Raw genomic sequence first — 14,694 nt, 5'->3', positions numbered from 1 at the left:
AAAGAAAGTTAGTATTCATAGAGTTTAAGTTGACAAAAATGCATTTGTCGAACAAGGCCTTTGTTCATACTTTGTCTTGCCTGATAGTGGTAGATTAGGTCAGCTGATTTCCGTGATGGGGTACGTTATTAGAACATCAACTATTTACAGATTTTTACGTAGATTTCATAACGCTAGTCGCTGTTAACATGTCCCAACAGTTGAAGTGCTGTAAAGTATAACTCGTAAAATGTCTTCCAACCCAGAAAGACAGTCGGAGACCCCTCCAGATGGGGAAATCAACGAACTGCCCGGCACATCGGTAAGCTTTATTTGAATCTTTTAGGTTTTATGCCAATAATCCAAGCTACATTTTACATTGCATAGAAAACAATTTGATTTCATAAAAAAATCATCGTTTTTTTTACATATTCGTGCACCAAAGCCAAATTTTGCAAGGTAATACATTTTCTTCTATATGATTTTATAAAAAGTGATAATTTGAGCATACTTTAAACTCCTCGTTATCCTAGCTACATGAATAAAGGTTTTCCACAAATATTAAAAGTAGGCCTATATAAAAAAAATGTAAATGTATTGCGATAAATAAAAGATGCTTCAGGTGTGACACAACTTATGAAGCGATTTTGGGGCTTATTTTTCGAACTTTGGGGCTGCTGGCCAATGTATTGCTTACGCTTAGAGGCTTAGTGCGCATGTGTTTGGTGCAGTGTTAATTTTTCACCGAAGTTATTTTTATCCATATGGCCTTAAGGAACTAATTGTATCTGGTCAGCCATCAGCTGGAAAAAACATATCTAAACCCCCAATGTACAAGCCTCTTTTAATTGAGCTACACAGAATCCTTCATTTCTTGTATAGTTATAAAACCTGCATAGTTAAACAGGTTAATAGCAATTTGCGTAACATTGAATTTAATTGTGTTAATAACAAACAAAAAAAGTTAAAATACTTTTCAGGTTACCTGTACATAAGAAATATTTGTCCTGACAAAGATTTTTTTCATAAGTTTATGAACACCTGTTTTGGGGAACAGTTAAATTTATTTATGAACCATTTTTTGTTACGTCTTTAATTATACTTTAGTTGTTATATTTAGGCTGGAGGCACTACAATGAACTTCATTGGTTGTGAAGTGAATCAATATTTTCATCACCAAGATCGCCGCCGATCTTTTACCACCTCGGAAATCATTGAACTCGGTAAGATTTGTTTAGATTTAAACCAGGGATGTCCAACATCAGGCACGCGACCTAATAAAAAATGGCACGCAAGCCCCCAAGAAATACAGCCAATTGTCATTGTTTATTCACAATACAAAACAATCCCAGCAATCACAACAACAAACAATTACTTCTGATATTATAAGACTAACTTCTTTGTGTATAAAAGCACTTTTAATATTAAAAAAATAGTTGCTAAACTTTGCCACGGGAATAAGTTATAAGATAAAATTTGACACGTCGGCATGTTTGAGTTAGACACCCCTGATTTAAACAAACAGTGGCTGTAGCTGTTTAATCCAGGGCTGCAGAATCGGATCAGGTACTCGACGGAGTCGGTTTGCTTGGTAAAATGCTGATTCGGGACTCGAGTTGTTTTAAACCGTCTCCACAGCCCTGGTTTAAACGCATGAGAACTGTATTTACATCTATTTTGGTATAGATTTCCTATTTAAAACAAGCAATGATAAATGTTGTCTACCCGATCAAAATTGCAGATGGAATTTTTTGTTTAATTCCTTATGTGTTATACAAATGTAATAATTATTTTAAACCAAAATTAAATTCCGCCTTCTTAATCTTCTCCATGGCCTAACTTATATGTTCAATCAGTGAGTGTAAAATATCCGACACTGCACCAAAGTTTTAAAATTTCACAATCAGTTTTGCTGATAACATTTTGTGTAGGGAAATAGTACTCTGCATATGTATATATAATGTTCATGTTTTATACTTGATCTTTCTGTATTTTAAGGAAATCCACGGTGTTATTGGATTAGTTGAAACTTATGAATTGCAAACTTTTTCATTTTGTATAAATACTTGTAAAAAATAGACATTTTTTGTGTTTGTTTAGGCTTAATTGTTGCATTTTTTTCTCTGCCTTTCTGTTTATTCGTCAAAAAAGAAGGAGCGAAGTCAGTCTAAGTTTAACCAGCGTTGATATACCCGTTCGATGCCAAAATAATGTGAGGGCTGTGTATTTTAGTCAGGCAGATTTCAAAACGAAATTAGCTCCAATTATTGTGTCACGAACACAAATAATGTGCCCGCTATTTGGGAAATACTTCGACGCTTTTCAGCTTAGTTACCCAGAAGTGTTACCTTTCAATTAGCTTTCTGAAGCACATAAAAACTCACGTGATTTCACTGCCACGTTTAATTGTAGAATGACCGGTTTTAACCGGTAAACATCACGCCATTTTTGGGGCATTATGACGTAACACGAAGGCTAGTCGTAAACAAAATAACAAGTTTATCGCATAGGAAAAGAATGTTACATACAATTGTTTATATACTAATTTGTGACATCACGCCCAATTCAAGAGAAATTATCCCAATTTATGTCAACAGTAAACAATTTAGAAGACAACGAAAAACACTACGAAGCGAAAACAACTAAAGCACATCACGCACGACACATAGTATATATCGTAACATTATTCAGTTAAGGCAACTCATAGAGTCTGCGCCAACGTTATCCACATCCTTAATTCATTCGTATTTAATACGATAATTTTGCAGGAACATTGTCCATCTCATAACACGATTATTTGCAAATTTCGCGCTTTCCAAATACACCAATGGTTAGTAGTCTGTCTGGAGGACAAAGCCAGCACCATATAGGTATATTCTAAACTTATTGCCCAAACAATGGCGAGACACTCCTTCTTGATGGTGGAGTAGTTCTTCTCAGCGTCGTCCAACTTCTTGCTAGCATAGCTAACAGGGAATCACCTCCCATCGTGTTCTTGCATCAGCAAAGCACCTAGTCCTTGTCGGACGCGTCAGTGCGCAATACAAATGGTTTACTGATGTCCGGTAAATGAAGTATGGGGTCGCTTAACAGACTGCCCTTCAGGGAACGTAATGCGGCCTCCTGTGCGTCTCCCCAGTTCACCACGTTCGGTTGACCTTTCTTTGTCAGGTCGGTCAAGGGAGAAGCAGCCGCTGCATACTGTGGAATAAAATCCCGGTAGTATCCGGTAAGCCCGTGAAACGATCTAACTTCTTTCTTAGTCGATGATCGTTGCGTCATTTTAATCTTTTTGACATTGTCATTGTGGAGTCCCATAACGCCCTGGTCTGTGCCTCAGAAAATCGACGTTATCTGTACCAACCACGCACAATTCGATGGCTTAATAGTGACACCTGCGTCACGAAGTCGCTGGAATAAGCTGTCTAGAGAGCAGTCAGGTGCTACTCCCACGCCGTAGAGTGGACGATGATCATCAATATAACTTCCCACGTTATTAAGTCCTTGTAGCAAAATCCTCATAGCCCGAACAAATGTGGCACCTGAGTTCATCATACCAAACAGCATTTTAAGAAACTCAAAACTTCTATCGGTGGTCACAAGGTCCTTTGTGTATCATCTTTTGCAACAGGAACCTGTCTGCAGCCCTTCGTCAAATCGATCTTTGTAAAAAAACGATCACCTCCCAGTTTTTTTAAAAACATGCGCTGCTGTCGTCATCGGCTCTGGGTCAAATGTTGTCACTTTGTTAAACTTCCGATAGTCTACATAAATTATGTTAGTCCCATCTTTCTTTACAACCACCACGGGGGAGGCTTATGCTGAATCGGATCGCATAATTATGCCCAACCGTAGCATTTCGTCCATGTCCTTTTTTAAACTGTCGCGTAACTTATACGGGACAGCGTATAAGGTTTAGAACGAACTGGTCGTTCCTCCGTTAACCTTACGTGTTGAAGTTAATGTTGCCAGGTACGTCGCTAAACACACTGCTGTAATTCGTAGCCAGTGCAGCTGCCTCTGATACCTGCGTCAAGTTTTTGTCGCAACTCACGTCGTGCACAGTTCCTTTCTCGGAAAATGAACACAGCTCCAGTAAATCGTCATCATTTTCTACTTCATCCGTGAGCGTCGCGCAACATGTGTCTACATTTTTTAGCTTAATCAGCTGGTTCGTCAATTCGCGCGATGTATTGCTTCAACAAATTAATGTGAAACGTCTTCCTTTTTCCCCCAACATCCAGCAGGTAGTCGCCAAGTCTGTTCCTCTTTTGCACTACAAATGGGCCCTTCCACTGCATAAGTAGTTTGTTGTTATCTGTTGGCAACAACACAAGGGCCTAATCACCTTCTTCCAAACTTCTGAGCTTTGATTTTTTGTCAAAGTACTTTATATACTTCTCATGTGACTTTTCCAGCTCGGCCTGTGCAATTTTTAGTGTGTCCTTCATACGCTGCTTTAAAACAAAAACAATTCCTTTAGAATAGATATGGGTCCACGGACAGTCCTCCCATACAGCAATTCAAACGGCGCAAAACCTGTAGATTCTTGCGGCACTTCAAGGTAAGCGAATAACATCGCGTTTATGCATAGATGCCACTGCTTAGGTTGGTCGCAGCACAGGCGCCTAAGCATTCTCTTCAATGTTCCATTAAACTTTTTCACCAGCCCGTTACACATCGGGTGATACGGAGTCGTTGTCAAATGACGTATTCTTAACAGTCTTTCCACCTCCTTCATGCAGTCTGATATGAGCTGAGTTCCCAAGTCGCTTAAAATCTCATCGGGTATTCCGAGGCGACTGTACATATCAACTAAAGCTTCCGCCACCGCTTCGGTTGTGATCGCTTTAATTGGAACCGCTTCTGGATAGCGAGTCGCATAGTCCACTAGAGTAAGTATTACGCGGTGACCGTTTTAACTCGCTGGGTAGATTGGGCCAATCAAATCGACTGCCGCACGTTTAAAAGGTACATTAATCAAGGGCATTTTTTCCATTGGCACCGTTGGAATGTTACCTTTGCTCACTGTCCGTTGGCATATGTCACACGACCTACAAAACCGCTTGACGTCATCCTTGAGACCAGGCCAATAGAAATCCGAAAGGATTTTATCAGCCGTCTTTTTAATGCCCATGTGTCCTCCCACCATGGCGTCGTGAGCGAGCTCCATTACTTTCCGGCGCAAGCTACTTGGTACAACCAGCTGTCTGATCCACCTTCCACTTATTAACTTTTGGGTACTGGTAATTCCTAAACAGTAACCCTTCATCCATTCCAAATACAGTAACCTGTTCACCTTTGAACCTTTCTTCATCCATTTCTTCAAGGCTTGCAAAGTTGTGTGGTCGTTATGTGCGACCTCGAACCCGGTCCTATCAATAACAGACCACTCTTACTTGGCACACTTAATGGTTTACGCTCCCGCTGCGCTTTCTGTGAACGAGTCTTTGCGGCGCAACCTTCGTTCCACATTGGATTGGGACCGTCAGGGTCCCCGGCACCACAAACCCAGTGCAGCCTGTATTATGCAAAGTGTCAACCACATGATCTCCCACAAGTCCTTTGCGCACTGGTAGCGTCCCAACATATACGGGTTATTCTTGCGGCGTCACAAACGGCTGTACGTCGGTTTTCTGACGTTGATATCATCCTAAGAGGTTGAACCAGCTCCTCCACTTTGCTTAACTGGCCATGACGGCGCCACACGTGATCTGCAGTCTCTCGCCAAATGCCCGGTCTTACCACAAATAAAACTTTTTCTGAAATTACGGGAATCCCCTTTCAACCGTGGATACTCTCTTGCTAAATGTCCACGTTGTTTACAATTTAAGCATACGTCCAGGGTTTTTTAAAGGTTTGGTTTGGGTGACCGCTAAGTAGTTTTAAGAGACCGTAAGTGTTTCATTTAAATACCAAAAAGTTGCAAGTTCAAAATTTGGGAAACCGCTGGAGAAATTTGGGGGACCGTTTTCATTTACAAAGGCAGTAAAGTGTTGACGCAAAGCGCGAAAAAAAAATTCGAGTTCACACGTTCGTTATCCATACTATTAATGAAAAGTATGATAAAACTACTTCGAGGTTAATCTAGCTCAGTGTTTGAAGTTTATCATTTTTTCGAGGTAAAATCTAGCTCAGTGTTTGTTAACCGTTTTAAGGCAAGGCGCACCTGGCGAGCGAAGCGAGCGCGATTTTTTTAATATACCGGTATTTCTTTTAAACTGGTTGCAAGTTCTTATTACATTGCTAAAAATAAAAAATTTAAAAAAATGTTAAAAAATATATGTCCAATAATTTTAATATGTTTTCCGTTTTTACGCGACGCACTTGGCAGCCTTCCAGAGCGCAACGGTCAAGAAGACCTGATCTATCTGAAAAGGCAGCATTAAAACGTAAACAAATCGGACGTAAAATAAACATTCATTTTATAGACTCGTGACTAATTTTTAAAAGAGGCGGCGGGTCGGATGAATTACATCGGATCCAGCCCGCGGGCCGTAGGTTGCCGACCCCTGCTCTAGGGGGCATTAGCCTTTTTCAAGGGGGCCATGAAAAGTTTAAAAAATGATATTTTTTTGTTTATTATCTCAAAGTGGCCGTAAGAACTGACGGCAACCCGATTGAGCTTTGAGAAAGATAGTTTGACCACATTTTGGGCAAAACTAAGCAAACCGTACCCTAAGCTCAAGGAAATTGTGATGCCCTTGCTGTTACCTTTCCCATCAACATAACATTGTGAATGTGGTTTTTCAACAATGCTACTTCTGAAGACAAAACAGCGCAGTGTCTTGTATATTCAATATGACATGCGACTGGCTCTTTCAACTACTAAACCAGCAATTAAGACATTGAGCAAAAACAATCTAAATCGCCACATTAACTGAATATATCATTTTATCATTCTAACTACGGGTTACTGTATAAACCAGTTTTTACTTAAAACGACGTTTTTTTATTTTATTTAAAGGTTGGAAAAAATAGAGGGTCAAAAAAAATTATATTAAAGAAAAAAAACATTAAGCCCTGAAAATAACCCCCTTTGACAAAATATACAACAACCGCACCCCCGTCGAGTTATATGGGCCGAAAATTTATTATATGGGCCGAAAATTTATTTTCGGGACATATCTTGTTATATGGGCTTATTGTCCCGCGCGTAAGACTTTCATTGTGCCGCGTCCAAAACTGGTCGCGTGCGACTTGCATTTTAAAAAGAGGCTTCTCTTTAGTAAAATTACAAAATTCTCTTAAGAAACAACATATTTTACCGCCGCGAATTTAAATGCGAAATCTGGTGGCAATATACCTTTCTCTCTTTGCACCTGTTTCGCATGTTATCAATCCAACATATCAACACCAGGCCTACACAACTTAAAATTATGTGTTGACATGTTGGAATGAAGCAACATACGAAACAGGTGCAAATGGCAGATATTCTCCGAATATATTTTTCAAATATTCTCCAAATCTTATTTCATTTTATTGTCGCGGTAATACACAAAGAGCCAAGGCCGTGAATAAACTTTCACCCACCGTACAATTAATGCAGGGAAGCATTGCCAGTAGGGGAAGCAGAATATCGGCGACACATTTATAATGCTTGCTTTAAATGCGGAGTCAGCGTTTTTTCGGGCGACCAATTGCCTGTTTTAATAGTGATTGCTCGACCTAGCCATGGTAAAAATTTACCGAGTAAATGTTTGCAAAAGTATAGCAAACCATGGGCGTTAAACCATTTTAAGTCTTTAAGAGAATGATAATATTTGCTTTTCAAACACGTAAGGTGGTCAAAATGTAATAAAATGGCCATACACATTATCTACGTAAATTAAATTTATCAAATATTTGTTTCGATCATTTCCCAAAATCTACGCCATGTTTGAACCTCTTTCGCATCAAAGGCATATTTTAAGTGTGGAAATTTTCGGCCCATATCTGTTTTTGCTTGCAGAAACAAGTTAAGGAAAATAAAAAACAAAATATAAAATGTATAATATAAAATACACAATACAAAATACAAAATATTAAAAAATAAAAACACTAAAATAAAAAAAAATAAATAAAAAATAAAATAAAAAGTAAGAAATAAAAAATAAAATAAACAAGCCCTGAAAATATACCCCCTGACAAATTATACAACAACCGCACCCCCGTCTAGTTTTTGCCCGAAAATGTTTCAGACCGTTTTTGTCGGAAGCTTTATAGAAAAAGTATACATCGTAGAACCTTTAAATTTTCAAACATGGCTTAGAGTGGTATGAAGGTGCGATGTCGAGGTTTATGAGGCTGCACACCCACTGGCCGTTGATTGGGGGGTAAAAACCTGAAATATTGCGTTTTAGCTCTCTGTAGCTAACGACTGCCATCTAGCAGCAGAAAACTTCCATACAGAATTCGTTCATATTCGCTTGCTTTGTCCAGCTCGTGAAGTGACGAAGCGACAAGACGCCTGCTGCGCTTTATTGTCCCGCGCGTAAGACTTTCATTGTGACTCGTCCATAACTGGGCGCGTGCGACTTGCATTTTAAAAAGAGGCTTCTCTTTCGAAAAATTATTCAATGCTCTTAAAAAACAACATATTTTACCGCCGCAAATTTAAATGCGAAATCTGGTGGCAATGTACACCTCTCTATTTGCACCTGTTTTGCATGTTACTCCAATCCAACATATCAACACCAGGCCTACACAACTTAAAATTGTGTGCTGATATGTTGGAATAGGGTAACATACGAAACAGGTGCAAATAGCAAATATTCTCCAAATACGTTTTTTCCAATATTCTCTAAATCGTATTTCATTTTATTGTCGCGGTAATACACAAAGAGGTAAGGCCGTGAACAAACTTTCACCCACCGTGCAATTACCGCAGGGAAGGAAGCATTGCAAGTAGGGATGTTCAAAGCAGAATGTCGGCGACACATTTATAATGCTTGCTTTAAATGCGGCGTCAGCGTTTTTTCGGGCGACCAATACTTCGATAAGCTTCGCCCCATAATAAAGTGTCAATAGGGTCTTATTGGGTGAGCGAGCGTCTAGCGCTGGGGTGGGCATTTAGTTTGTTACTGCAGGACACACAAGAAACATCAAATGTTGTGGTAGAGTCACCTCTAATTGGGGGGCAAAAAACAATGACGTCATCGTTTTAGCCCTTTGCAGCTATTTACTCCTATCTATAGCGGCAGAAAAACTTTAACAGAGTATGCGTTCATATCACTTGCTTTATTTAGCTCGCAAAAGGACGGCACAGATTAAATGAATAAAGAAAATATTTTAATTTAAAAATGATTCTGAAATTAGTTTTGCATAGTTTTTACCAAACTAACGTATTTAAAAAAGAATCCTTGGCAACTACCCTTTTCGCTTCTAAGCCATCAATTAGAGCGGGAAGTTTTCGGCCCATATCTGTTTTAGCTTGCAGAAACAAGTTAAGGAAACTATAGAACATGCAACGCATAGGCTGAACCACGAACCAAAGTGAAAATAATAGTATTTAGCAATAACTATGTTAAGTAACGCTATTTTTAACGGTCCACTACCAAAAAATAGAAATAAGCACTAAACCGTGAAAATATATCCTCTCAAAAATTGTACAACAACCGCAACCCCGTCTAGTTTTTTTTACAGTCAATTTTTTTGTGGCTCACTTTTGACAACGAAAACAACTTAGTTGCCACATGCAATTTTCACAAATGTTAGATAGCCTTTGAAAGTTATTTCTAATATAAAATGTTTGTACCCAAGAATTAAGGGGTGAATAAACTTTGCACGCGCGGGACAAAAAAACGCAACAGAAAGCCAGCCGCTTCGCGACCTGAATAAAGCAAGCGATATGAACGAAATATGTATTGAAGGTTTTCTGCCGCTAGAAAGGAGTATATAACTGTAAAAGAACTAAAACGATGATGTCACAGTATTGACTTTTGTCCCCCAATTAGAGGCGCATAGGGGTGGAAGACAAAATTGTTAAATATTTTTTAATTATAAAGACAAATTATAGGTTTGCTTTGCAGCAACATGTTGACAAAGACCACTGGCAACCTATCTTGTAAAAGTTCACAGTCGGTTAAAAAACAATCCGAGTCCGACTCCGGCCAAATGTGCAATTTCATGGGGTCCCGAGTCCGGCTCAGACTCTACAGCAGTGGTTATTAAACTTTTATTTATTTCGCAGCACAAATTAACAGAACAACAAAATAGTAACTTTACTATATGCTATCTCTCCAGTGTGAATAACAGGTGTTGTTAGTGTGCAACACTTCAAAAAATTCAGTTGAGGAATGAGATATGTATAAGTAGCCTAAAGAAGAAAATAAGTGATATACAATTCTGACATTGTAGGGGTTATTTTTGTGACGTCATACTGACGCTTGCCACGACAAATATGTATCTTCCTAACGGTTTTTCAAAGCGACGCTATGCTCAAATAGTAAGATAGGAAATCAAAAAAATTGAACAAAATTGGTCTTTTGTAGTAGGTGTGGTAGATCCATACCGCTAATCTATACAAAGTATGAAATCACTCTGAATTGTGTTTCCAAAGTATAACACCAATGATTAGAATGCGACAAGCATATGATTAGTTTCGTATGCTATACACTTTTAGCGTACCAGAAGGCTATAGTTAAGTTATGGACTGATCTCAACTAAAGGAAAACATGTCGTTAAACGAGGCATATCCAAACCACTTATTTAAAACTGTATTTTTAAGATAATTTGACAAATTCAGACACATTTAGCATTGCTGAATATTTGTTTTTCCAATATATAACAGTCCGGAAAAAGCCTACTATCTGACGCCTATACATATTAATACAAATTTAAAAAAGAATTTCCTTACATAAAGGGCACAGGAGTTTATAACTGTCACCAAAACATTACATTGTAATCTGTTCTATGCGTTGTAGATGAAACATTACGACAATCACTGAAGGAAAACATTGATGTTGTCTTTGGATCGCAAAGAATCGAACCGGTTCTGCTCGATGTTATTCAAACAAAACAAAAAACTCAAGAAAAATTCGGCATCAGTGGGGGTTTATTACGTCACAAACACGTTACTAGTGACGCAACATTCCTTACCGTCGAAAATATATTTCCTTCTGCAAAGCGAAACGCCGAAACGCAGTCGGAATTGGAATGCAACAACCAACCTGCAAAACGTAAATTTATCCAAAAACATGGCAACGTTGTGGGTGTGGTTGGTATTGCTGGAATTGGCAAATCTACTTTTGGAATGCAATTCTTACAGCACATTAAGAGCACACGTGAGACGAATGGCGACTGTTATCTATTTCTTATCTTTCTTCGTGATTTCGACTTCAGCATCCCCATCTCCATTCTCCAGCTCCTGCTCCGATCTGCTCTTCCTGAGTGGGAATATAGTCCTAAAAGTGACGAGCAACTTCTAAAACGTATCAGTAAATCGCCCAATACTTACATTGTGTTTGATGGTTTGGATGAAGCACGACTTCCAAATCTTTCCGAAGCTCCATCTGCTATCGGCTTGTTCGATAAGGCGACTCCTGACATAATCTTCAAGAATATTCAAAACGGTCGTGTGCTTTCTGATGCTCACAAGATGCTCATATCACGACCAGGATCATATGACGACCTCTATCATCTGTGCAAACCTATCTTCATAGGCTGTGTAGTTGGGTTGGGTGAAGAATCTAAAGATTTGTTGATTCGCAGAAATTTACCAAACGAAGAGGAGTGTAATAAGGTTTTAAATGCTTTGGAGAAAAATCCTTCGGCCAATAGCTTGTGTTTTATTCCAGTGTTTACCAACTTAGTGGTGTCATACGCTCAGCATTGTGATTCGGATATGGAAGGTTTCTCCATTACAGATATATTTACTACCTTTGTTATTCGCTGCTTTGAATATTCACATTCAGTTCTGGATCCAAATGATCTGCTTAAGCTTTCACAACTAGCATTAAATGGTATGCTTAAGAACGAGCTCGTTTTTCAATCTAGAGATCTGATAAGTTGCGGAGTGAACGCTAAGGCTTGGGAAGAATTCATCAATCTTCAATGGAAATTCAGCGATTTAAATTCTAAGATTCTAGAAGGCAATAAGAGCTACTTCTTCTCCCATCTTCTATGGTAGGAATTCTTTACTTCTTTGCACTTAATGTTTGTCACAGAGATGGACGGATTTATAGGAAACCTTGATGTTTTAGAGGAGAAAGAGTGGGAGATGGTTTTGCGCTTCCTCTTCGGCCTCATCAATCCAACAGTCCTCGACAAACTCACATCTCTCATTCCTTCATTGGAAACATGTGATTTCGAAACAAAGAAAATCGTGCTGATGGATATGTTCACCAGAAAGATAGCCGAATGTGATTGGGAATGTTTCTCAGATTACCCAGTGCACCATGAAGCTCGTTTTGATTCCGAATCTTCAGTTGTTCTTGGCGAATTTGGATCTCGTGAAGACAATGATTCACTTTTTACACTTTGCAGTTTAGCTCACGAATACAGGTGTGGTGAATTCACTAACTACCTTGCCAGTTTTCTCCCAGATAAAATTTTAATCTCGGGTGTAATTCTTCCGAATCACGTGACAAGTCTTTGTTACGTGTTACGTGCAACTGACAGGCAAATATCGATCAATATTGGGATTTATATGAAACGAGCAACTTTAACGGAAAATGGATTACGTCATTTTTTTGACGAAATATCAACAACACCTCATCAGGTTAATACGTTTGACATCCTTGTTTTTGTTGTTTATGGAACATTTTATTCTTGTTTATTCTAGGTGATCAAGTGTCACATTGAAAACACTAAGATAACATCTCACGAAATCGACAAAATTGTTTCTCATGTTTCACATATGAAAGAAGTTGTGTTTGTGTCATGCGAACTATCATGTGAAAGCATCACAAAAATACTGGAATCTATCAAAATACGAACAAATTCAGTACGTCTAGCCAAAGAATTACATTACAAATTATATTTTTCGTATTTGTATGATATTATTATATTGTTTGTGATACCCGGGATTTTTAAATATATGTTAAGGAAGGTTGTGATAATCATTCGTTTCTTTGTTGTTTTCTAAATAACGACGAAAATATGCAGGATATTGCAATACCTTAGCAAGACAAGAGAAACTATTGGTTAGGTTGTTATATATTTTGTCGGCTTGTATATATTTTAATTTGTTAGCCTTGTATCGTTAGTTTGTCAGTGCCAGTGGGCAGGTATAATAGCTTCATTTACAAGGGTTAATTTTAAACATTTCTCATTAGTGTTGTGGTTTAGGGTTCATATAGTGCTTGATACAATTTAGCATGACTTGTTTTTGCAAGCAAATTACTATTTCACAAAAAGAATAATTTTTTATTTTTTTATCCCTCTTCCTAAATAATCATCCCGGACCTCTGCATCTCGCCAAAGAAATACAACTTGTATAAAAAAACATATTTTAATTTGTATCTCCTGTCCAAAAAACTTACTTAAGCCTTAAGACCGAAATAAGAACAACATCAACATCGGAATAAAACACACTTCGAAATAAGCCAAAATAGGACTATACCTAATAGTCGTAATCACGTCTCAATCGGAATAATTGTCTTAAATACGTCGTAATGAGACCTCAATGACAATATTCAGGCCTATGCAACTTTTCACCTGACCCCGAACCCCACCCCTAACTACATCACTAACTCCCCTAATAATTTAAACACAAACTCAATCTGTAACACCAATACATGGGCGTCCAAACGTCGACACAAAAACGGTCGATGCCTGACCGACAAACCCTGATCGTCCCATTCCATCTCCGGACAGTTTCAGGTGCTATTTTGGCAATTTAGGCCTTATTACGATTAATGTTGAACGTATTTCAACTAGTTTACATCTTATTCTGTCGTAGATGTATATTAAAAAGTGGTTTAGAAGGCGGCTCCCGCACTGTAATCTATACTTGACTTGACCACTTGGAAGCCGCATGCTTTTTGCGAGTCGCTTGTTGGCCAGCCCTGAATTAACACAACGTACTTTTTTTAGATCAAATCAGTAAATTTGAGGCGAAACAAGATCGGGTCACGTGGCTTTGAGATCATTGCACAAGTTGTTCATAAAATCGAGCGACTTTGGTTGGACGATTGCGACATGAAAGACGACGATTTGTCAAAGCTGAGCAGTGCCATCACAAACCTGCAACATCCCGTACGTGAGAATGTTTAACGATTGCAACATTCTTTTAAAGTTGTTCTTATTTACGAAAACTAAGAGATTATATAAAATATGCAGCATATTTATTTCTTAGCATACATTTTGTCTCCCGACGAATCTACGGTGTCAAAATGTAATCAAGTTATTTTTTTTTTTTTTTAAAACTTAAGTCCAAAAATTACTAGTAGCCACCAAGGTTTTCTTATCGAAAGTGTTCTCAACTTTTAAAAAATTACTAGCTCATGAGGTAACTTTTAAATGACTAACAGTTTTTTTGTATTTGCTATATTCAATGCATAAAAAGTTATTTTTTTACCGGTCTCATTTAAAGGTTGTTACACTCGCTTATCTCCTCCTTGGTGAGCCTGCCTAGCAGTTTTCCCCGATATTTTTACAATCAAGTCATAGTTTTACAATTTTTTACTTTTTACCTCTTTGCAAATTTAGATTTCGTTGTTGATATTGAAGGACAACTCCTTTGGGTCACGTGGTTTGAAATCCCTTTCTGCTTGCGTCAGCAACATTAAAATT

At 38.2% G+C, this 14,694-nt stretch overlaps 1 protein-coding gene and 1 pseudogene across 1 annotated transcript; one reads left to right on the top strand and one right to left on the bottom strand.

The window, feature by feature from the left end:
* Positions 1-2,666: 2,666 nt before the first annotated feature.
* On the bottom strand, positions 2,667-5,296 carry LOC146138655 (uncharacterized; annotated as a pseudogene).
* A 5,064-nt stretch (positions 5,297-10,360) lies between these two features.
* On the top strand, positions 10,361-12,088 carry LOC146138654 (nucleotide-binding oligomerization domain-containing protein 1-like). The gene is made up of 2 exons (XM_083394639.1): positions 10,361-10,376; positions 10,884-12,088. The coding sequence occupies exons 1-2, from the start codon at positions 10,361-10,363 to the stop codon at positions 12,086-12,088; spliced, it is 1,221 nt and encodes a 406-aa protein (XP_083250765.1).
* The last annotated feature ends 2,606 nt before the right edge of the window (positions 12,089-14,694 follow it).

Source organism: Ascidiella aspersa, chromosome 7, assembly GCF_963924565.1.
Source record: "Ascidiella aspersa chromosome 7, kaAscAspe10.2, whole genome shotgun sequence".
Classification (NCBI taxonomy): domain Eukaryota; kingdom Metazoa; phylum Chordata; class Ascidiacea; order Phlebobranchia; family Ascidiidae; genus Ascidiella; species Ascidiella aspersa.
Note: the sequence above shows the minus strand (reverse complement) of the source record. Positions and strands in the feature narration are given on the sequence as shown.